A 26,079-nucleotide genomic window follows, 5' to 3' on the forward strand; every position below is an offset into this window, starting at 1 on the left:
TCTATGCAAGGTCCTGTCCAAGAATAGTTTGGAGGGGAACAACTTTTCATGGCAGCCTGATTTGTATTTTGTTTTAAATTGTTTTGCAGCTAACTTTCTAGATCAAGGAAAGCTTACTTGCACATCTCAACTCTTGTTGATTTCACTGCCTTGCCCTTTTAATCTTAGCTACAACCAGGAATTCTATCAGCAATAAATATGACTATTCCTTTGCCTGTTGGGTTTAAGGATTGAAAGTGGCGTTTTCCTAATTTGGTAACTTGAAGATGAGTGGATTTTAACTGCCAGAATTCCCCGGTCAGCTGCCTAGGGAATTCTGGGAATTTAAGTCCACACATCTTCAAGTTACCAAGTTTGAGAAACACAGCATGATCAGTTAATTTACTGCACTCTGAAGGTCCCAGACTGTTTAGTACATATAACAATTAAACTATTAAACTACTAAAAAGCAATGCTAAAACAAATTTCTTGGGTCTGAAAAGAACATTCATACCTTCAATAAATATAAAGTGCAAAAAAAGGCAGAATAAAGTAAAATATTTGAATGGCAAATGCATACCAGACCCCCAAAGTAATTGAGCCATTTTCCCCTTTCCATTAAATGGCCAGTAATGCTCACGTAAGTAAATCCCTCAAGTATCAGTGGGATTTAAACATGCTGGGGTTAGAATGAAAAATTGCAAGGATTTCACAACCTGCCCACAGCTTCCAAAATCCATCAAAATGCTACTACTGAACCATAGCTTTTTAGGTGATAAACATTTACACCCATAAAAACATATATAGTGACTTATTAATCAAAATTGTTATATATTAATAGTCATTTGATGAATATGCTACTCTTCTGTAAGTATGAGTAAAGCAACTACAGTATATATACTGGTAATATTACATTTTTCAAGTGGTAGTTCATCTTGCTTTTAAAATATGAATTTGTTACAGGAATAATGAACAAAGGAATAAGTTACAGTTCGGCAATTCCAGAAGGATGTTTATGGAAATTTGGCTTCTGTTACAGATCATTTCCTAAGCAAGCAATCATTCTGTTAAATAATGTAATTATTCCCCTTCTCCATCAATTCATTAACCTGAATTCAAACTCTGATGTTCTGGAACAAATTGTAGATACTGAGTTTCAAATTTAGTAGTGGGTACTGGAAACATTTTATATAAAACAATATTCAAAGTAGGAATTTCAACAGAAAAATGAGGAACACTGATTTCTGTAAATTAAAGTGCACCTATATTCTGGATAGGATCTAGCAAGCAAGCATCTTAGGAACTCAGAAGTCATAAATGCATAGGACAGTTTTTGTATAGAAATAAGTTTGCCTAAAATCATTCTTATCATTAAGAAAAAGGGACTCAGAAGATCTGATCTGTACATGCTGGTTTGCACAGCATATCACTGTGGAATCAGCTGACCGGCACACAAAGTAGGGTAAAGTGACAGTGATTAAAATCATTATGATGTGGAAGACAGTTCAGCCCAGTGAAGTTATTCAAACTGCAAGTAGAAATCCACTTGACTCTCTGTTTTGTAAATAGATATGGATACCTTATCTTCTACCTGGATTCATTGTTTAGGGCTAAGTCATACTTTACTAGATGCAAGCAGTATTTTCTTATGCGCAACTATCATTTCCTTGTATTTTAAAAGGGGTTTTAGGTGTTGGAATGCAATAGGTTTCTTCCTTAACTGAAATTATCACCTTTCAATCCAGTTTCTAAACCAAGTCAAATAGGGTTATGTGTCAGTTCCTGGCTTCTATATAACTCTTTTATATAATAGTGTTCTAATAAATTTAAATTCACGACTTTTAATGCACTGCTCCGTTTTTAAAACTGAGCCTTTTCTTCTAGTTGTAATACCTGTTGTATTTGTCCAAACTCCTCACTTCCAATTTATTTACTATTTACAACACTGAAGTTTTAAAAAGTATTATGAAAGTTTTAAATAAAATCAGTATAAAAATGAGGGAAACAGCTGCCTAATTCATAAAATCCTCCACAGTCCAGGAATTATCTTTCTTATTTAGGCAAGAGATTAATTAACTAATATATGCAGACATCTTACATTGGGCAATCATTACTCTAGTTTCATGTTATAATTATTCAGCATGTAACTGTTTTTTTTCCTATGGAATCCAATTTAACAAAAGTACATGTTCAATATTTCCTAGTGAAACATACAAAAACATTTTTTTCTGACATTGTCATCAAAGTTCATATACTAAAGTTAAGTGTATTCACATATTTTAACGGAACAACTAATTACAAGACACCATAATCTTATGAGTCAACTTTTCCGTAAGTTCCTTCAGGAGGCCTGTAATACTTGGGGAAAGCCTTCAGCTGCAAGGAATTAAATGCATATTTGCGACATCCAACATTCTTCATTGTATTTTCTCTTCGACAGCCCTCACTGGGAAAAAAGACAAGCACAGAAAAGGAAAAAAATGACAGCAGTAAAACAAAAACAAAATTACCAGTATTTTAATTAAAATGAAAGGAGTTAGCTATTTCATTTTAGTAAAATATTTGAATCCGTAATTAAGTAATGGGCCATTGATGGTGCACATAAAAGAAAATGTGGCACATTGACTCTTAATAGCTACACTTGCAAATCTAAACAAGCAGCAATGCATTTTTGGGAGGGGCAGGAAAAATAGGTATAGAGTAGGCAAATCTGCCAGCTCATTATCTGAATCACAGGGAACATATTGGCAGTATAACATCACTTCTGGAAGATATTGGCATAGGAGAAGAAATGTTACTGCAGGAGTTTTATCGCAGCATTTTCAATTTGGCTCTGAAATCTATTGCACACTTTCATTCAGCAAGAATGAACTCTATTGCAAAGGCCATTATTATCAGATATACATACATATACATAATTACATAAGGAATTTGAATTCTCAAAATATACTTTCCAAGTTTCCTTCTTTGGTTTCTCTAAACAGAAGTTGACAAAGGAAAATGAAAGCTGCAGAAGCAGAAGACAAAAGTATACAAACATGACAGATATAATTTATTTGTAAGTTGACAACTAAGGATAGCAACATTGAACATGCTCTGAGTATTAACTACAACAGTTTTGTTTCCAAAATGCACTGGGTTGTCAATTTATAATAATTTAGTCAAGTTATCAGTACAATGAAAATCCTAGTCAAATAAGACTTTAAAATATTGTATTGAATTCCTGGGTATGTTCGGCTGATATTTACTATACAAATATAAATAAAAGATTTTATTTGCATTATCTTTTATGGATCACACTTATATTCTTACATTGATAAGTCTAACTGGCTTCTTTATATTTTAAATGTATGGGTTAAATAGTCGATTATTTGGTGTAGTTATTGTATGTAGTGACAACTAATTATATATTTGGTTTCAGCATCATTTCTACCACTGGACATGTTTAAACAAAATTCTCCAGACTTAAGAGAGGAAATACATGAAATAAAGATTCATGCAGTTTTGGATTTAATAACTTGTGATGTGTTTGCATGTCTGCATATATATGTATATGTATGTGTGTATATACACACATACACTTACACATACATACATAGCCCTATACATATAGTCATATACAATTTTAACTCTAAAGCCCTCTAGCATGTTTAATGCCACAAAATAAGGCAGGACAGCTGAATTTTTCAAACCAGCCCTCCAAATGTATTGTCCGATTTATTGAAAATAATTTGTGTACCTCAGTAAGAACGACATTCCCTACATAGAAAATTCTTACTTGGATGTTGTCCTCAATGAGCTGGCTATTTATCAACCCAGCATTACTTCCTCAAACACAAGACTGCATTTATGTACTAAACTCTATTCTCTTGGGAAAATAGATGTGATTAAGGGCTACTTATTTTCATTTGCGAGGTCACACAGATGCATGCAGTGGCCAAAGCCTAGGTTTGGACTAAGTGATCTTGTTGGATAAGCAAAGGAAATGGTGGTATGGAAATGGTGGTATGATGTGAACATACCATAGAGAAGGGGTTCCCAACCGGGGGTGCGAGCATCCCCTGGGGGTGGCAAGATGATATTCCAGGGGTGCGAAAACTTGGGTTTTCAAAATTATAGTGTATATGCATAATTCGTTACTGTTATTTCAAACTTTTATAAGGGGTGAGAGAATATACCGGAAGTGTTCTAGGGGTGCGAGGTATAGAAAAGGTTGGGAGCCACTGCCATAGAGCATGCTTAGATTTGGCATAAAATGATCAATATATTGCTAATAAATTTGTCATAGGACTTGGTAGTAGTTACCAAGATGTAACTACTATGGTTTAATTTAAAAAATAAAATAAATTGTGGTTCAATTTACAAATTGAACATTATTGCATGACATCTACAGGAAGTTTCTCATACTTTCATTATCTACCTTGCTACTGGCGAGTGAAACAATCATGCAGTATAATAGAGTCCTTTACCTTTCAATGCAACGGAATCATATACCTACCAGGAAAGCAGCTACTGTGCTACTCTGTCAAGATTCAAATCAATCCAATCAAGAACACATTTACATCTTATCTTTGCAATATAATCTGGATGTGATGCAACAGATCTGATAAACAGGATGTAGCACAATGAAATATTAAAGAATTTTATTTATAAGTCTTGGAGCTGCTTTTTAATACCCAAGAGTTACCTGTATATCTAAATCAGGGCTCTTCAAACTTGGCCCTTTTATGACTTGTGGACTTCAACTCCCAGAATTCCTCAGCCAGGCACACTGACTGAGGAATTATGGGAGTTGAAGTCCACAAGTCATAAAAGGACCAAGTTTGAAGAGCCCTGATTTAAATGCCCCTAAAACATACACTGATGTTAGTTATAAATACTATCTGGATGGGAATATATACATCTTTGCTTTAGGTGAATAAATATAATGATAGAAACTAATATAATTATATTATAAATTGAATGTTTAGGATTCAGGATATCAGTAAAATACATTTGCATCTTTCATATACCTTAAGATTTAAAATTTAACATTAACCTAAAAGAGCTATTAGTGCAGTTTATGGTAATATTTAATGTAAATATTAATTAACATGTGACAGCATTGTATCACAGAGATTATAAAAATACTTTCCTAATGATTTGAATGGAATTAGATGATTGTTAAGCTTACTCTTTCTATATATTCTTTCTTTTTTTGATGCAGTAAGAAAGTAAATGTATAAATATACTGACTCTGTATTGTGTGCATTATAATGCTTTCAAGTTAATTTTTAAAGGGCAAACTGTTGCAACAGTTTTAACTTATGAGAAAACCAACTCCACGGTTTTAAGTATTTATGACTGTAACACTGTAGAAGTGATGCTTGTAAATCAAAGTAGAAAGATGCCTTAAACAGACATGTAAATAAATATGTTACAAAGCCCCCCCCTTTTCCCCCTTACCACTTAAATATGAAAAGTAAGACTGACACTTTTTTAGGATATATAAAAACATTAGAAATTTTTTTTAAACATAGTTTCTTTCTCTGAATAACAAGAAACATGTGAAACAAAGCTGTATGTAGTTATAAAGAAATGGAGGGGAGGTGGATTTGAATGCCTAAAATAGATGATACAGAAACTAAACTTCAGATTGATCAAATTACTGAGGTAACAGGCAGTTGTTGGACTTACATTACAAGCACTGGAAGCTCAATGACAGTGTAAACAATACAATTCCTTTTCATAAAAGAATCAAATGTGTATTTTACAAGTTTAGTACAATAGAAACAAAATTGTAAGGCATACTAATCATTATTCTTGGCAACAATGCTATCAGACGTTTTTTGACAAATTGGTACCAGATGGCAATATATATTCTGGCACTTTACTGGATTTTTGCTCGGTTTGTTTTACTTCATTTGCAACGTAATTTAGCCACCAAGTATGCAATGCTCAGAAACAGCCACACAATCAGTAAATTGGGGCTTAGAGCTAATAAAGGAATAGAGTAAAGAAGACTGGGATCTAGCCTGAAATCCCGGAGGGGCACCAGGCCACACAAGTTCTTCTGGATGACTACCTCCCGTGTTCCAATACTGTGAAAAGGAAGAGATTTGGGGAGAAAAGAAACAGAAAAAAAACCACAGACATGCAATGTATGTATCAAAAGATAAAAAGAGAATCAAGATGACAAAATAAAAGAGAACAAAATGGGTTCAGGAAGAGGGAAGAAAATAAACTTTGAAGAATTCAGAACATAAAGTAGAATGTGTGAGGATAAAGAATAAGAAAATATGCCAATTTTTCAAAATAATAATAAAAGGCACAATTACAGAATAAAGGAGAGAGAAAGAGAATAAAAAAGAGAAAATAAGAAAGAATACTGTAGTCTACTGAAAATAAATACATGTATGTCAAACTAGAATGGTTTTCCATGTTCATTTTTCTCATTTGGCTAAGCGATGTTCCATGCGGCTGTGCCATGCTTTCCACATGCTGCAAAGAAAGGGAACTCTGAAAAGCAAACTGAACATGAATAACCATTGTGGTATTTGACCCTTTCAAGAAATCTTCAATGCCAGGTATATTGAATTAATTCAACTATTAATATAGAGAACATCTTCCCCCTGAAGTAGAAAGGTAAGTTGTTTCTTAAAATGTATGGCTTTAGCTCAATGGCTTAAGAACTATAATAAACCAGATAGATGTCCTATTTTCCAGCCTAAAATATACTTTAAGAATGGGTAGAGAGCTTAAAAGTTTAAAAAAGTAAATCTATCCTCTTCTTTGATCCCTGATTCTGACTTTATTCACTTTGTTATTTGAAGTTTTCAGAAATAAAGATGTGTATTAAAAGGCAGGAAAAAAATGAAGAATTAGGTCTGTAGAGAAATATCTTAGGCAAGATGAATTACATGAGACATTTATTTTAAGGTTTTCAATGAATGTTTTAGAAAATTAGCATCTGTTTAAATAACAATTTAGTAAAAGATATTAAATTAAAATCCTACAGAAGAAATATTGACTGCTAAACAGCTTTTTTCAGACTCAGATCAACAGAATATTCCCTTGCTTCAATTTTAATTTTTGTATTATCAATGAAATGTCTGTATTGCCAGAAAAAATTGTTTTGTTGTAAAATAATGCCAAAATTAGCAAGCAAATAAAAATAGATTTCCTACTATTAGGTCTACTGTATAGCACTGTCCGCATCAATTCTATGAAGTTTTATTTCCTAAATTCTCAAAGCACAACAAAATGATAACTTTTTCTCAGGATGGTATGAGCTAAATGTTTGTTGAATATAACTGGTCCTTGATGTGATCCGTATTAGATCACTGTGTTAAAATGTAGTGAATGTTATCAGAGGAACAATTAATGAAATGATAAGAATTAATTTGAAAATAATTTCTCTTATATTAGACATACTATATTCTTATTTTGCTGGCTCAATGTGAAACAATGGCAATTGCACTTTATGGATTTATGTAGCTGCTAGATAGAATTTATGGAATTAGAAAATATTTACTAAAGTAAGATGACATTGCAATAAACCATTGAAGGTTTAGAAAGGGTCAAATAGCAAAAACATATAGAAAGGATAAGAGAATTGAATGTTTGTGAGAACTTGTGAGAAGACACACAGAACATTTACATTCAGCAAAAGTGAATGTTGAAAGCAGAACTCTATAATCATGTTAAACTACGATTAAACACTAAATCTGGATTTCTTATCCTTTCTTGCTTCATAGGTAAAACTGGAGCTTTTCAGCAGTGCTTGAAACAATGTATTGGATTTTTATTTAAAACTGAAACTGAAATTTGTGAACATGTCAGCTACTTCAGAAAGCAGATTAAACTGATATGACCACAGTGTGCCAGCAGGTTGTGATGGAGTTGTTTGCTCTACCATGAAACATTCATAATGGAAATTCACTGAAGGGGCAAACTATTGTCTGAGGAGTAAGCATAGGAAACCAATGCAACCTGCAGATGTTTCTCCTTAATTCAGTTGTTACTTCTGCATTTTCGCTTGTAAGGAAAACAGAAGCCTTGACAATGTTAGTTATGAAGCTTTCACAGCAGCTTAGCAATTTCTTTATATCTCCATTCCAAGGAGACAATTTAAATTATTTCAAAATCTGGATCTCAGAGTACTCAGCAATGACAGTTATATTTGTAAAGAAAAAGCTGAATCGTATAGTATTGAATACTCATCTGCAGTTTACAGGGCTCCAGGATTAGAAACAAGTAAGCGCAAGCAAACTAGGTCTTCTTACCTCCTCATGCACTCCAGGGCTTGAGTGAAGACCTGTGGGGCCATTCCATGTTCATGTTGCAGTATGAGACATTGCTCCAGGGTCACCGACATGGCAGTCCTATCCTTGGCACTTTTACAGCTTGTAAACCGAACACCATTTAGTCTGCGGCAAATCTGGGGAAAAAATGCTTGGTATTAGTTCCACTGTAATGCAGGCAAAAAAGTATACATAATTACTCTAGAATTACTAGGAGAATCTCATTTCTAACACTGGGATGAGATTAGAATTCAAGAAATGTAGAATTTATAGTCAGTCTTGAATTATTTAGGTATGATTATATGCCATCAAGTTGTTTTTGACTCCTAGCAACCACATCTTTTCCATGATGAACTATCTCTAGCCTATTCTTTCAAATCTCTCAATAGTGTACTCTTCATTTCTATAACTGAGTCCATCCACCTGTATTCATTCATACATACATACATTCATATATTCATACATTCTATTTCTGGAGGGAGAACTTTCCAGATCACAGATATTATAGCAGAAAAGGCACACCTCCTGGTCCCTGCCAGCTGATACATCTAGGCTGATGGGACCTGTATCATGCCTTGCTGCTGGTTGCCCTGTTCTTCTCTTTGCTTGCATCTTTCCCAGCATTAGAGCCTCTTCCAGAAAGCTGGGTTTTCATAGAAGATGTTTGAAATAGAGAATTTGAGCCTGGTCGTTTGTGCCTCAAGTGAGAACTCTAAGATGATTTGTTCAGTAACCCATTGATTTGTTTTCTTGGCTGCCCACAGCATTCTCAGGAATCATCTCCAAAATCAAAGTTTAAGGGTGGCAATACTCTACCTATGTTACTTGTTTAAATCCTAACTTTTGCTTTTACAGGGTGACACAGGGAATACCACGGCTTGCATGACTCTGATCGTTGTAGGTATAGCATGGCATTTGAATATATTTTTAAGCCTTTCAAGACTGCTCTACCAAATCCTAGTCTGTGGCATATTTCATATCTGCAAAAACTATTCATCACTTCAGTATCTTCTTTTCCTTCCTCCTCTTCCTCCTCCTTCCTCCTCCTCCTCCTCCTTCTTCCTCCTCTTCCTCCTGTTTTACCTATTGTCAATAGTTTAGTTAGATACAGATATGCTCTACAGATATTGGAGGACAATTTTCAATAATGTCATATTTATTGCGGCCACTAAACAAAAAAACCGCATCTGTAGAGCCCAGATTGCCTACTTCAGCCATGGAATATGGGTTTTCAAGTGTCAAAATCTACAGAGTGGTCAGTATGCGCCATGATGCATGCGCCATCGCTTTTCTATATGCATCTATGTCATGCCCAGCTTCTCATAAATTTTTAACTCCCTTCTGAACCTCACTGGTCAAGCTATACTAGTATAGCAATTCTCAGTGCCCATCATTGCAATTTCTATGCTGAACAAGGCAACTGGTAACAGTAGCATCAATAGAAAATGGGCAGGCTTCTTCTAGGGCAGCCAAGCTGGCAACAGTGTCAATAGTTTAACAGCATTTTCTTTTTAAATTAAGGGCTGCCAATGAAATACTTCTAACAATTCTTGATGGTATCTACAAAAACTACACTATTACAATATAGTATATGTAGAGATATATGGAAAGTCAGTTTGGTTTAGTGGTTAAGGGAGGAGACTGCGAGTTCTAGTTCCGCCATAGCCATGAAAGCCAACTAGGTGACTTTGGGCCAGTCACTCTCTCTCAGCCCAACCCACCTCATGGGACTGTTGTGGGGAAAATATACACGAGTGTCTAAATATGTTTCTACTTTTCCAACATTTCTTGGCTTGAGTTGTGGTTTGTGTATATGTGGTTTGTGTATATGTAGGCAATGCAAAGTACAGAGCAAGCTGCATAAATTCCATAGTGGTTCATATGACCAGGAGGGAGGGTCTTAGATGAAGCTGTCACCGGCATTCCAAGGCTTTGCCCAACTGAGTTTCCCATTGGGACAGACTGGGGTAATTTTCTCTGCAGGCCCCAACCTTATCTAGTCAATTTTTAGACTTAAACTGTTTTTACTGGCTTCTTCCTCACATCAAATTTAGTCCTGTTCTATTTCCTTTTCAGATAAATCAGATATAATCCTGAAGCCCTTTAAATAATCTCCCGAATTCTGATGAGTTGGAAATATTAAAAATGGTCAAAATCTTACAAGATTGTAGCAATTTTTAATTTGATTCTATTTTCTGATGCCCAAACTCAATTTATGCAACAGTACCCAGAACCTAAAATTTTGCTAATCCTGGAAGGAATCATGCCATGATAGAATCAAATTTCAACATTTATTCATTTTTCTGCCTATCTGGTTATTATAATGCTCTGCATCTTTTTGGTCAAGGAAACAACATGGCACAATGGCAGAGAACATGCAGGTATCTGCAGCTTTCTGCACTGCTGCTTATTCTGAAGACATAACATTATCGTGGGAGATAAGTGACAACATACTAAGTTAACTTTCTTAAATTCTACCTCAGCAGCTTGCCAAAGAATGTCAACATTCTTATTTTTTCTTGCATGTACATTCTGTCCAAGGAACCTCAACAGTTCAGGCAGGCACGTTTGACTCCGAGATCGAGGTAGACCTGAAGAAAAAAAATAAACACAACTTAACAAATGCCCAAGAGCATTTTCTTTTCTATACTATCAATCTGCACATATCACCTGGGAATGGATAGGTTAAGTTTAGCAATAGATAGCTATTGTCATGGCTGCATCTCTCCTATCCAAGCTTCAGCTGACAGCCTGACATTAACAATGGGGGGGGGGGAATTGATTGGAAAGATTGGAATGTAAAGAGGAAGAAGAGGGGAGGATGAAAGCCCAGCTGAGCTTTGTGAGAAGCTTCAGCCAGCCAAGGTATGTATAGCTGGGAACTGAGAACCTGTTTCCTAAACAATATGCAAGCACCTAATTGGACATTTACAGATACAGTAAATGGGGGGGGGGGAGATGGCTGGAGGGGCAGAGGAAAATTTACTTTGTATTGTTTCCCCAGGAAAACCTCAGATTCAGCTTATTTTACTTCTATAATCACTTAAGCTTCAGTAAAATGTACTCTTGGCAAAAACAAATGGCCAGGAGTCTTTCTTTGCCAAATGACTGAGTACGACGGCTGAGTTATGTTTTTAGCAAAACCATAGAAATTTAGTAGAACTTAGGAAATCTGAACCAGAATACATAAAACCTATGGATCACACAATATTCTGTACTTTGAGAACTTAGACTATACATAATAGGAATCCAGAAGCGATTCTTACACGTCACATCAACTGATATGTTGCATCTGATACGGTGAGCTGCATGAAAATTGATGCTTTTTAATAAAATGTGTAGTTGGAAAAAGTACTACTAGATTCCTTCAGATTTTTGGGGACCTCCTATGAGGGTCATGAGCACTAATTTGTAATGGTTGCATTCTCTTTTGAGGGAGCAGATAGGAAAAAGAGTTTTGGTAAAAAAATAAGCAGCAATAGTGAAAGGAGAAGTCTTGTATTCTAAACTGGAAGTTCCTTGAACAGTATTGCTAAATTCAGAATGAATATCCCTTTTCTTATCCACAATTGAGCATAGAATTGATTTAGTCTCATAAATGTGATGTCACCATCATTGCGGGAAGCAGATTGCCAGCTATTTAAACAAAAACTAGAGTTATACTTCTTATTTCAATAAGTAGAAGGACTTGAAAAAGATATTCAAATGCCATGACTGTCAAAGTGACCTCCAAAAATCAGAATCATGCAAGCCATGGTATTCTCCATAAAAGTGAAAATTGGACTATGAAAAAGTAGAAGAAGAAGATAGATGCTTTTAAAATTTGGTGTTGTTGAAGATTCCTGAGAATATCATGGGCAGCCAAGAAAACAAACTAATAGATCATTGAAAAAAATCAACCCTGAGTTCTCACTCAAGGCATACTTAACTAGGCTCAAATTATCCTACACTGGGTATTTAGAGAAGAATTAGAGCTTTCTGAAGAAGGCTCTAACACTGGGAAAGGTGAAGGAAAGAGACAAGGATGACCATCAGCAGTTAGATAGACACCATTACTGTGGCAATAAGTGCAGCACTGGACAAACTGAAAGACCAGGTTAGGAAAATAGATTGTGATGGAAAGTATCTATGTGGTCACTAAGCAATGAGTTCATGATGCATATCAATCAATCAACTTCAACTGGAATTGTATTTTGGGTACTCTTGGCATCTACATGTGTCTATGGCCACACAAATACTTCAATATCAGGGTGTAAGGACTGTCCCACGGGAAGTTAATACTGTTCCCTTTTACCAAACCCAACTGAAAACATTAACTGAAATTAAAGAAACCTCAATGTATTCAAGAGACATAGCTACTGATTTTTCATTGTTTTGTTAGATTCATCATATAAAAGCAGATCTTGATTTAAATTGTGTCGAATACAAACATCTGTAATTCACACTTACAGTCTTCAGGCAAAACTTCTTTGAACTGCTCAAAGTAGGAATTCAACCGTACTAAGCTTTCCATGTTAATAATTTCCTGCAAGGAGGTATCGCCAAACCTTTAAAAATTTAAAGGGCCATTTTAATAGAGCTTCCAAACAAAGATGGGAGAACATCTGCAAGCTTTCAATTTTTATTTTTCATTTCATTTATTAATATTTTAACACTTGCCTTAAACATAAAACAGACAGGGTAACTCATTTATACAAAAGTTTTAAAATAGGTTTTAAAAATTATCATGATACTAATTTTTAATTACTCTATGTTTAGTTATTCTATAGTGTTATGAGAACTTTGCCCTAAAATCCAGTAGTAAAAGTATTTAAGGAGATTAATCAATTTCAAATCCATAGGCATAGACTCTGCAGGCTTATCAAGAAAAACTTGATTTCTAGTAATAATATAAAGGAACAGGTACTCCATTTAATAGTTTGTTTACTGTTTCCTTAACATAAGGAGATCAAAATACAGATTTTGATATGATCTTATTAGAGCCATCAAAGCAATACAATGGATTCTATCTTAGGTTTTTCTATAGCTCCTTTAAAGTGGCAAGCGCCAGGTATTAGACTCGTCAGGGTTTCTGATTCAAAGGACAAAAGGAATCTGGACATATATGGGAACACTTTAAAGCAGCTGTGACTTTCCTGGAGTTGCATGGTTGCCCTTTACAGCTAAGAAATAATTTTGGCAAAAAGACATCTTATTTGTTCTCCATAAGCACTACATAGGCATCCATTTGTTGTTGTTCAGTCACTAAGTCATCCCTGACTCCTTGCGATCCCATGGAGTACAGCACACCAGGCCTCCCTGTCCTCCACTGTCTCCGTGCATGCTCAAATCACATATTGCCTTTTGAATTTGGACTTCTGCATAATCTACTGGATAATATTGTAAATTCCTCAAGGTAACTCATGAGGCCAAGCCTGCAACTAATCTTAAATATAATATCAGCAGACCATAAAGAGTAGAAATCAATGTAACCACTAGACATATAACTACTGATTCCAAAAAGTCTTTCATGTCATTCAACTTCTTCCTGAGCTACCCTTTAAATAACCACTTGGAAAGTCATTCAATATATATCTAGGAGGAGGAAACCAATTCATCTGTCTTCTGTTAAACATGAAAAATTAGAAAAGAGAATGTGTAGGTATATGTACTTCTCTGCTAAAGTTTGCTGTTCATTGATTCCCACGTTGAAGAGGACTGGTTGAACTCTCAGCAACATGCCACTCTGGATTTCACGGGGCAAGGCATCGAACAAGGTGCTTGGTAGTGGAATTCTCACATTAAATCCATCCCTTATTTAGACAAGACAGTTGAAGCTAATCAAGCAATAGTAATATTTTCAGAAAGCCCACTTTAAAAAAAATATTTAAGGCATACGGTATGTTGCTATGTCGGAGATTGTTAACAGTAACTAAAATCAAAACTCTAAGCACTCTAAGCATTTCCATTCTTGGCAGTTTTCAGAAAACAATGAAATACAGTATAATAGGAGGATCTAAAGGCCTGGCTTAAATGTCATATCAGCCCAAGAGTCTTAGCTTCACAAACCATGCTACACAAGAAAAGCACAATGATATAAACAACCTTTGAACTTTGCTCATAATGAGTGGATATATTAACTACCACAATATTATAGTTACATGTGCCCAGACAAGGTCAAATCAGGCCAACTTTAAATCTACATGAAAACTCATTTCTATTCCTCCTTTGATTATTATAACATGAATTTCCCAACTCTTTCTGCTTAGTTAGCTAGTAACACAAAATTGGAATGAACAGGCTAAATATCATACTGGCTGGGAAATTCTTGGAGCTGAAGTGTAGATCTCTTAGAGTTGCTGAGGTTGAGAAGTGCTGGACTAGATATATCTTAGTTCTAAAATTTTGTGTGAGAAAACTACATTTCCTCCTCAGCATACTGAAGAAACAACATTTGTTCTCTATGTTGTATCTATTCCTTCTACAAATCCTTATCTGAGAGCTTCATTCATAATTTTAAAAATGATAATGTGGCTTTTATTTTTATTTTACATAAGTAAAACAGATGGTCAATTAGTGTTTGCCATGTTGCACAAGAGCAGCACATTAGTATAAACAACCTATTAATTAGCACATGTTCTAAAATGTTCCCTGTTAGGGAATACATTTCCCCAATCTTTCCCTTACCCAACCTCTCTTCTCCATCCCCACTCCAATTTTTTACCGATTTCCTGTAATGACTGGCAGCATATCAGCAAATGCACTGGAAGTGGCCTGAGTTACTTTAAATGTTACATTTCTCAAGTCCATTATTCCCACACTCATATCTTCTAGCATAGCCAGTTCTTCTCCTAAATGAAAAAAATGAAGATAATATTAATATGATTACAAAATATATGTTTACATTTATTGTCAAGTATTATAAAATAGTCTTCTTCAAGGCAAGTTGAAGCCCCAATTATTCTGAATAAGTTTGTTTAGTTTTCTTGAAAACAGGAGATAATGTCTGGGATTTTCTTTTCAATTTCTTAGTTAACTTTTTTCTCTGGAATTCCCTAGAACAGGAGACCCCAACACCCGATCAGTGGATTGGCACCGGTTTGCAGCATGCTAGAAAACGGGTCACACAAACAAATGAAGCCCCATCCACAGGATGCAGGCAGCACATGGAACCATGGCCCCTCCAGTCCATGGAAAAACCTCTCTCCACCGAACCGGTCCCTGGTGTCCAAAAAGTTGGGGGTCACTTCCCTAAAGTGTCTCTCCAAGCACTAACCTAGTTTGAACTGCTTAATTTCTGAACCTGGATAAGGATGAGCTATGTCTGCTGCTCCCACTTTAATTGCAATATAACAATCCTACCGTATAACAGGAACTAGCCATGCTTCTGGCTCCAACATCACATCCTCATACTAATATGAACCCCGAGTTGCATCAATGTAGTGAGATGAGTGGCATATACATTTAATAAATAATTTTGATAAAGATGTCAGTGCACTGATAGCTAACATGGAGGCATTCCTCTGCAGATCTGCAGAGACTTGTAATTTATGTCAGCACCATAAGCAGAAATTAAGCCACCTAGAATCGCTCTGGATAGTGAGATCAATGGCATATAGCCATGGTGGCAAACCTATGGCACGCGTACCACAGGTGGCACACAGAGCCGTCTCTGTCGGGACACGCGCCATTGCCACAGAAAGAGGGCTGCAGGGCTGGGCTGCTCCCCTCCCCTCTCCCTCTCCACGCATGCGGACTCCAGGAACAGCTGCGAGAGCTGGGTGGGGTGAGGGAAACTTATAAAAGGAGCAGGTTTTGGCTGGAAAGTGAGCAGCCTTTGGAAGCGACCAGTGGTGGGTTTCAAATCATTTAACAACCGGTTCTCTGTCTCGCCTTCCCTCCGTCCCTCCCCACGAGCATCATAGAGGTGGCCACGCCCACCGTGGCCACGCTCACCCGGCACCCGGAAATAAATAAGTGGGTTTTGGATTGCAGGTCTCTAAAAGGTTCGCCATCACTGGCATAAAGATTTAATATAGATTTAATAAATAAATAAATAAATCCAATTTCCAAAATAACTTGTAAGTTTGGATTGACATTTCAACTTTAATGTCTCCATTTTGCCAAGGCTTTCAGCTAGAAAAAGTTGCCATTGTTTGAATTAACACAGTCCAAATAAAATTAATTTCAACAAATCAAAACATTTAGGTACACTCCAGCAGAATGTTTTCCATTCTAAAAAGCAGCCAGTGTTAAAATTTGTTCGTCCTGCTGAACAGCCCTTCTGAAATTGCTCTTTGTTGCTTGAGGAACTCATCAGTACACACCAAGCTTCTGAATTTGGACCAGGTCCATAATCATCGCATGCATCTTTTATTTTTAGTTGCATTGGATTCTGTTGACCAATTTAAAATTTAATTGTACTTCATGGTTTAATTCTAAGCCTACCTAGAGCCTTTTTGTGTTTAAATAACAAGACCTATATTATCTACATATACTTAATTAAATGTAACATTTTGAAGAATTAATAACTCTGCATGTTTTCCTCATGCAATGTCCTTTACCGTAAGTACTTAAAAGGCTTTCAAATTGAGCCAGCAGACCAATGGTATACAGCTGCCTCAGGAATCCATTATCGTGCAGGCAATTCCTCAGCTTGATAATGAAACCACAGATCAAGGCTGTAAGCTGCATAAAAGAATATAAAAATAAAATAGTTGAAGATACTTGCCAAGATTTCTCAAACTTACTCAGCCAGTTCTAATATGGCAGATTGCATCTGAATGGATGAATCATAAAGGTCATTAGACTTCCACTGCAATCTGAAGACAGAACTGTAATTGTTTTTCATGCTATCAGTTTTATTGTACTTTTTGTAATGTTCATCCATCAGTGCTTCTTGTAACTGCTGTGGGAGATTCAGAAGTGGGAGATTCAATTCACCTGTGCAACCATTTGAAACTCAACACGAATCCCTATCCAACCTTTGTAGTTAGCATCATTTTATTAAATTATGTTTTAACGGATCTATTAATGACTGTTAAAAGCTTTCCACCTAATACTTAATATTACTGAAAACTGTAGCTAAATACTATCAACATTTGAATAACTTTGCCAAATTGGTAAATGAATATCAGGAAGTAATAGGGTATTCTATAAGCAGGATGTCACCATTCAGTGCTGGAATCCTAAATTAACAGCTTTCTAAAAGGATGACCCCAAGGTAAAGTCTGTGAGGAATTACTAAAATCCAGATGGCTTAGCAACCCTTTAGGTATACAATTCCCAAATGCCCATGCCACCACTTCAAGTTCTGCTTGGAAGCAGATTAGAACTCAGTGCCATTATTTTAAGATTTGCTGGATAAACTCTATATATTTGGTGCCAATTAATACTGTGTGTAATCATCTTGCACCAAGGTTTCAGAATAGTTTCAAAAGCAGGTCAATATGTGATATCCCTACAGTGATTATATTTTGGGGGAAACAGTAAAGGAGAAATCTGAAAAGGGGGCAAATAGGAAAGAAGTTGGTAAAGATAAAAAATGTTTATGTTTGTAACTTTGCTTTACAAAGGATATTGCAGTAGCAAAACCAAGAAATTTTTTACAAAGATGCATATTATAATAAAAACTTCTCAAATTAAACACTATATGTAAATTTATTTTAAAAAGATAATTCAATTGCCATATTTTTCACATGAATGTGAAGGACTGTGCATTAAGTGATACCATTTGTACAGAAAAAGTTAAATGAGCAAAATAAGAGATGGCACAGTGGTTAGAATGCAGTATTGCAGGCAAACTCTGGCCACAGCTTGGAGTTTCATCCTGATTGCCTTGAGGTTGACTCAGCCTTCTATCCTTCTGAGGTAGGTAAAATAAGAACCGAGATTGTTGGGGGCAATGTGCTGATATTGTAAACTACTCAGAGAGTGCTTGTAAAGCACTATGGAGCAATATATAAGTCTAAGTTCTATTGCTACTGCTATAAAGGACAAAGGTGAGTTTTTGAAAAATAAATGTAAAGTACAACTTTCTTATTATAAAGTTCTGTTCTTTATAATAAAGGACACATGGGCACTCTAAATATCCCAAAGGTTTATCGCTGCAGAAGAGAAATCTGTGACTGTGTTACCTGGTTCCAAAATTACTAAAGTACCCTAGGTGATTGCAATCCCCTTTTGAGCATAATCACTGTTTTCAATGTTAATCCTCCAAGCACAGATCCCAAAGTCCAAAACATAAATTCCATGTTCTTGCTTACAGTTTGGCAAAAGACCACATCCCTCCGGTACTGAAGGCTTAAGCAAAGAGCTATGGTGGGAGCACTGTCCTGCATTAAAAGAAAGACCATTGCTTTCTTTGCTTTGTCACTCATCATGGCCACACAGTCTGTGAGTGTTGTTAGCAGAGGATAAAGAGCCTCACTCCATTCACCTACAGGTCAAAAAAGAGAAGAGAGAGCAATGACAAGCAAGGCACTTCTGTATGTTTACATATTTGGCTTTTAAGAAAAAAACTAAAACCACTTGAAGGCATCTAAGAATCCCAAGACTATTAGCTGGTCTATCAGCTGCGTTCAAACATGATAAACAGACAAACAGACAGATATACTTTAGACTTAAGAGTGATCATGAACTCAAGATACTATTATTGATAGTTTATTTTGTGAGAAAGAGAGATAGGCCAATTACTCAGTGAGAAGCTGTGGCTGAGAATGGCCCAGAACCTGGCTCTCACTTTAACCACCACATCTCTCTCTCTCTCTCTCTCCCTCCCTCTCTCCCTTCCTGTCTCTTCTTCCCATCTAAGGGAATCCCATCCCATCCCATCTTTATACATTTATAAATGGCTTGTTTAAGGTTTCCTTTCACACAATGACTATTTATCAAAAGGCTATAAATAAGCCATATTCTTTCTTGTTCTCAAAGCAATGTTTAAAATCCCCAAAGACTTTTGTCAATGTAGTAGAAAATTTACAATCAGCAAAAAATGTTAGTATCAAATTAAAAGAATCGTTCCCCACACCCCACAGGAGTTTTTCAAGTACAAACACGATGAATGGAGGGGGGAAAATATACATACCTGGATTGAATTCTTCAGGAGTAGGACTGCAATCTGCATAAAAATGGAGGTGTAACATGCATGATTAAGGGGCAGCAACACATTTTAAAGATAAGCAACTGAAATGCTTAGCACAAGCAATCTCAAGTATTTGGGAGGGGTATCAATTTAGATAGAAGTGGGCAGTCTATGGCTATAGGGATGCACATGTCCTGAACATTTTTCAAAAGCCTTCTGCAAAAAAATCCACGTAAGAACAATATATCACAACTGTTCTGTAAGGAAAAGCAAAGGAGAAGAAGAAAGGAGAAAATTAGCATAGAAAGAAAAAAAAACCTGGTTATGAGAAAAACAGCAAATAGGTGACTCAACTCATTTTGCTTCTAGTCTTGTCCACTGTTTGAATAAGCTCATTCATCACTGACATGCAGCCTCCTATAAATTTCTTGCAATGAAAGAAAACACATGGTTGCTTATTCCGGCTGTAGCCTCTTTCAAGATCCTCTTTTCTGCTTAAAACACACTACACCTGCTGGTAGGAGGACCAAAATGCCTGTGCTACCAATTCACTGAAGCACCTAGAAACTAGGAACAATACAAGTATATCATATTGAGGCTTATCTAGTAGAGCCTACAGAGTTTGAGCCATCAGCTTCTTAGCTTGCATTAGAAACCACTGAATAGAAGAGCAGAAGAGCAGAATAACAACTATTTTGGGTGTACCAAATAACCCAAGTATACCCAAAGACATTTTTAAGGTGTGCACCTGAAATATTTTATGTGTACAGTTAAAAATGTAAAGAATAAATATGGTGTATTTGTGAAGAAAACACATCAGAAATCAGAGATTGAATGAAAAGTTTCTCGGAAGTATTAATTCAGTGACAAATTCAATTTCATTTCATAGAAATAACCCTCATTCTGGCTCTGTTTTTAGAAGCAACTGGCAACCCAGCATACCATTTTCCCCAGCTTTTATGGATGTTTTTACTCTTTTCCAATGTTAAAAACTGTTTATGACTTTCAGCAAGAAACAAATTTATGGAAGTTTATTAATACCATTTAATTGATTTTGTCGTTCTTTTAACATTTTTAATAATATTTAATCTCACTCTGCCAGGTTCACTGATGGATTAGAAGCATACATCAGCAACTTAAAGAACTGGCAGGAAGATGCTAAAAGGAAAAATCTGTTAGTTTGCTGCAGACAAACTAGAATCTGTGCTTCAAGTGCATTATTCACTATTATTCCATTTTCTTCCCTAGCTAGTTCTAAAATCATTAACTTCTTTATAAGGTTAGTATGTGGTCAAATCATAGGGCAATTAAATTATTCTAGCACAGGCAACTCTAACTATGAAGGTTTGAGTGATTTTTGAGTTTATAGTTTGCTGAAAAGTTTGTCTCAAAATGTGTTTTTAGTGCAATTAATAGGACCCAAATTCTGTCTCAAATAACAGGAGAGGGAGGGAGGGAGGGAGAGAGAGAGAGAGAGAGAGAGAGAGAGAGAGAGAGAGAGAGAGAGAGAGAGAGAGAGAGCTATGATATTTTATGTCTAATTCTAACCAGTGAATTTTATAATTTTATAGCATACCTTCAACTAGAACAGAAATAGTGTGGATAAGGCAACATTAAAAACTTAGAAAATGTTTATTATTCAGTGAAGGTTTTATGATTCTGCTTCCTTGCTGATTTTTTCAGTTTCATATTATAAACATTTTTTAAAAAAAATTCTCCTCTTTGCTGCTCTTTGCATCACACCCTTATGCAATTTCACATTTAAAAAAAAATCATATGGGGTTTAAAACATGATTATGCATTCTCTTCCTAATCTTCTCACTGCTATGTTTTTGAAATAACTACTGCCTATCATGACTTCAGCTTTGTAAATAATTAAGTTAAAAATATCCTGGCTTAGCACGTAATGTTACTCTAATATTTTAGTATGTATTTCATTATAGATTAAAATACTTATTGGGGGAAAATACTTTCAATCTTTATACACATTAGCATAAATGTGACATTGACTATATCAATCCATTATTTCAATGGTTCTCAGAAAGGGCAGTATCAGGAAATATTTAATGTATTTTCAGAAAATATTTGCTTTGTAAAAAAAAAAAATCCATGACCTCAATCTATTTATTATTACAGCCAAAGGCCAACACATAAATTAAACATTCAAATAAAACAAAACTAAACAGAACCAACACAAGAGGACATAGCAATATATTACAATTAATGATGTACCGGTAATCAATGGGTAACCAAGGCTGTTTTACAGACAGTATAACAGTTATACTGTTTTACAGACAGTATAACAAAAACTAGCTAGCTTCAGAAAAACTGAATCATACTGACTTGACAATAAAAATACATTGAGTAAAGTCTAAAGCTGGATAAAACACGTAATAAAATTAATTATAAAAGATTATTAAAAAGATCTAAAATGTTTATGTTTCTGGCGAATCCCCAATGCTGCTGCACAGAATCTAGCCACCTGTGCCGTGATCACTGCCTGCTTATCCTTAAGCAGCCATTGGAGATAAATACTTTCCGAATGACCAGGATACCTATCAATAATTGGGAGGATATGGTTTTTCTGAATAGCTCTATAGAAGGAACATTGAAGGAGTATGTGTCCAATGGTCTCCACCTCTCCTGAGCCACAGGAACAGAGTCTTTTAGACAATGGTGTCTTTTTATATTTGCCGTACAGGATTGCCGATGGAAACGAATGGCACCGTGCATGACTCCAACTGACTAAGATACCTGGCAGGTGTAACCATGTATCTAATAGAGTCTGGAGCCAGAAACAGTAGAGCTATACCTAAATCCGCTTGCCTCTTGATGTCCTCTACCCCTTGACGCAAGGTTTGTTTTGCTTGGTTGTAGCCCAATTTGAGAATTGAGGCTGAGGAGAAGCCTAGTTTGGCAAGGTTGGACTCGACTGCCTTGATGCATGAAGAGGAGAATTTATCTTGAAGAATTAATAGAGCCAGGCCTTGCGGAAAACAATTAAGCCTAAGCCAGATGTTTAAGGAAGCTATAAAGATTCTTGCTTCGACTTTTATCAATCCTGTCTCCAGGCGCAAAAGTGCATTTGGGACACAGCGCGGCATCTGGAGAATTGTTCTGATAAATTTGGATTGAACTCTTTTCAGTGGTGGAACACGAAGCTGAAGGTCCGAGCAAGGTCCCATAGAGAAGCTGTGCTCTATACATGATATTGCTCCAGTTGGATGGGATTCTTTTCCTAATTACCCATCTGATACTGTAGACATGTCAAACTCGCGACGTCATGTGACATTGCACAGCGTATCGGGACAGTTTTGCCCTTGCCGGCAATAGGGTGGGTGTGGCTTCTGGATGACACATCCAGCCTGCGTGCCAGCAGTTTGACACCCCTGTGATACTGTATAAGAAATTCTTCTTAGAAATTGCCTTTATTAATCTGACGTCATCAACAGATTATGCCTATATTTTGCACAGCTCCACAATAAAATAAGAATGTTTTTAATAGCTATTTGCACATTAATACACTATTCGATAGATAATACATTATTCATTCTTCCACTTTGCTAGTGCTTAATAACATTTTAAAATTTAAAGTAGTAGCTAGAATTCTGAACAAACCATACATGTCCTGTTCTATATTAATAAATTAAAAGAGGCATCTCAGTTATTTCAAATAATAGTGGTATTTTACTATTTTAATTAGTAATTTAATGTGAAATCACAAATACAAAAAACTATTGTAAGGAAATACAATGAAGAGACAATATAAGACTATAGGTGTTGTAAAAATTATTCTGAAATGTCAAGCAAACACATGGAATACAATACTGTACATTCTTACTCTATGTTCTGAAACATTACATATTTATATATATTATATTTATATATGTTACGTGTTATTCATATTCCAGTATGAACATACCCTGTACAACTTATAGAACATGACCAGCAATTAGGAAAGCAAATTTGCAGATGACCACAGCTTTAGAATAATACTAGTGTTTTTGTAACAAACATATAAGTGTTATAAGTGAGTGAATCTTTAAATGTGTTTAAAATATGGTTTAATCAGATTTCCCAGATAGATTTGTATGCAAAAGGTTAAATACCTCTGAGCAAACTCTATGTTTCAGTGAATATCTAATAACAAAAGTTGATATAGTTTCTACCGACCCAGTACAAAATTAGACATGACATATTTTTGCAAATTTACTGTAAGTATATAGTGTTTATGTGCATTTGTTTCTCTTTGCAGTACTCTTATAGTTCAGCAATATTCTTAAGTTTCCTTGTATGCATTGTATTTGGAGATCTTCCCATCAATTTTCCAAACATTTTCAAAGTCTGGGGATTCTAGATCAATATCTTGAAACTTTGATCAGGGATCCCTAAATTTTTGAATACAATGATCTGTATTTGCATGATACCTATATCTGAAACTGGTATACATACAGTAGTAATGTATTGGCCTAAAATACTTTCCCAAAGAGATGCCCTCTAGTTTTCTTAAATTTCAAGTCCCATAACACCTACCAAATAGATCCAAGAGCCATGTTTGGTAGGGGAATTACAGAAGTTTGTCTGCACATCTCAAGAAAGCCTCACTTAAAAGAATCAAATTAATTAAAGAAATGCTTAAATGGTAGTTTCTATACTCTAGAATGAGTCTTGAGTGAGATTAGAATCACAACACTCACACACAAATCCAGCCCTGTGGACTGCAAAAATGTTCCTCTTCCAAATGTGAGAAGAACCACACTCATATCCTGTACGTCTCCAAAAAGGGCAAATATCTAGAGATATTTGAAATACCTATAGGGCTTGCAATTTGCTTTCCAAGCTCACTTTAAGACAATAATTTTGATCTATAACATGCCTGAAGTTACTATAATTCGAAAGAATTACTTTTCCCATTATGAATTTGTTTGGACTTTATGGAGATCTGTAGTTACTTCAACCAAATTTTTAAATGTTTTCATGTTATTGTAATTTTTATGATGGATGGTCAATACATTCTGTGGACAAACCATCCAATGAACAAAACAGTTATTTCATCTTGATATAGACACAGACCCTGCATATTTTGAGTTCTACATGGACCTAAAACACATGAGTTGCACGCAGAAGTGTTCTAAGGTAGGGAGAATAAAGAAAGGGAAAGCCATTAGTGATAGCAGCAGTAAATAGGAGATAGAAGAAAGAAAAGCACATGGACTTCCGATTTTGTGGCCATAGTGCATGGCCGCGCGATAGCGGACCTCCGCTCCCCACAGCTAGTTTCGCCCTGCCAGGGGGACCCTAGATGAGTCTGAAGTCACCCCAAAGAGGTGACCGTGGAGGAGGGGTGCCCCGTTGATCACGAAGCAACAGCAATCGCTTCATTTGATCCAGGGAAAGCCCTCCTAACCCAACAGGAGAAAGGCTAGCCGCATGCCAGTGTCTAGCCCAAGCTACCTGCAACCGAAAAGTCCAAGAGCACTAACAAGAACAACAGTGAATAGCGTGCTTGGAATTTGTGAGAGTATTTGATCTTCTCTCACTTATTTTGCAACTAAGTCCCTAGGAAAGATCCCCAAAGCAAAAAACCTCCGAAAGTGAGGGCAGGGGACTACATTCCCATTCCCCCATAGACGGAAGCGGCGAATTAACCTTTAAGGAGGAAAGAAACATATTGAAATTAATTTTAAAACACTACAATCTGATCAAACTTAGAAACTAAAACAAACTGCTAAGATTATATTCTAAAGGATTTTGATGAAATTATATATAAAAAAGAAAAATAATAAGAACTAATTTAAATCTAGAATCAAAAAACATTCAAAGAATGATGGTAAAGAATGAACAAACAAATCAGATAACAGAATGTGAACTAGAAAAAAATGACTTAATTGGCGAAGTCACAAGTGAAGGGAACTATAACTTAATACAAACAAGAAAAACTTCACAAGATTTGGATACAACAATAAATATGGAAAAGATACTTTATGCATTAAAATGTCAAAATAAACCTGAGAAGAAAGAAGACTTAACAAAATGGACACTGCTAGGAAAATCACTGTTTGGGAGTCAAAAGGCATATATCTTACGTATTATGTATCCTTTACACCTAACAACAACTACAACTGTTTGACAAGTCAAAAATATTAATTTGGAAAACAATTTGGCAAAGGAAGAAAATTAGAGACGGGCTTAAGAGATTTGACTCGCCCTACCAGATGGAATATTATATGAGCAAACACTTGTTTGAATATGGCTAAATAAACAAATAACTTTGGCTATAAAGGGGCTTTAGAATAAGTGGGATATAAGTAATATGGTATTTTTTGATGACACAGAATGTAAAAATATTGGGATGATGAAGGAAAAGTTTGAACTTTAAAGACAAATTAAGTTTGAAAAGATTTAGGAATGACTGAAATAGTTTGGGGAAATTAGGCTTAATAAGAATTTTGAAAAAAGGATATATAGTGCTTTAATTAATTTTTACAAATAGAAGTGAAATATAAATTGATTAGAAAAGATGTTATAAGTAGGTGTTATGATAGATAAGTAGTATAGTATTTCTATAATATATGAAATATGAAACTATTGGGATGATATATTTAAGTGGAAAATTTGGATATTTAGATGTTAATTGAGAACATTATGATTGATAAGAATTGTTTGAATATTATGGAGAAATTGAGTTTAAACAAGATTTATGAAAATAAGATATATGGTGAATTAATAAGGTGACTTTTACGAACATAAGTTAAT

At 35.5% G+C, this 26,079-nt stretch overlaps 1 protein-coding gene across 1 annotated transcript in view; it reads right to left on the reverse strand.

Moving 5' to 3' along the window:
- Positions 1–2,200: 2,200 nt before the first annotated feature.
- INPP4A (inositol polyphosphate-4-phosphatase type I A) overlaps positions 2,201–26,079 on the reverse strand; it is an 82,313-nt gene continuing 58,434 nt past the window's right edge. The window contains exons 18-26 of the mRNA XM_015830673.1: positions 19,327–19,359; positions 18,506–18,678; positions 16,805–16,928; positions 14,965–15,091; positions 13,913–14,053; positions 12,711–12,808; positions 10,740–10,852; positions 8,244–8,398; positions 2,201–2,425 (exon numbers count right to left, since the gene is read on the reverse strand). Of these exons, the coding sequence (XP_015686159.1) occupies positions 2,293–2,425; positions 8,244–8,398; positions 10,740–10,852; positions 12,711–12,808; positions 13,913–14,053; positions 14,965–15,091; positions 16,805–16,928; positions 18,506–18,678; positions 19,327–19,359 (1,097 nt within the window). The 3' untranslated portion in view covers positions 2,201–2,292. The remainder of the gene's footprint in view (positions 2,426–8,243; positions 8,399–10,739; positions 10,853–12,710; positions 12,809–13,912; positions 14,054–14,964; positions 15,092–16,804; positions 16,929–18,505; positions 18,679–19,326; positions 19,360–26,079) is intronic.

This window comes from Protobothrops mucrosquamatus, unplaced genomic scaffold (assembly GCF_001527695.2).
Source record: "Protobothrops mucrosquamatus isolate PMUCROS unplaced genomic scaffold, P.Mucros_1.0 scaffold_19, whole genome shotgun sequence".
NCBI lineage: Eukaryota > Metazoa > Chordata > Lepidosauria > Squamata > Viperidae > Protobothrops > Protobothrops mucrosquamatus.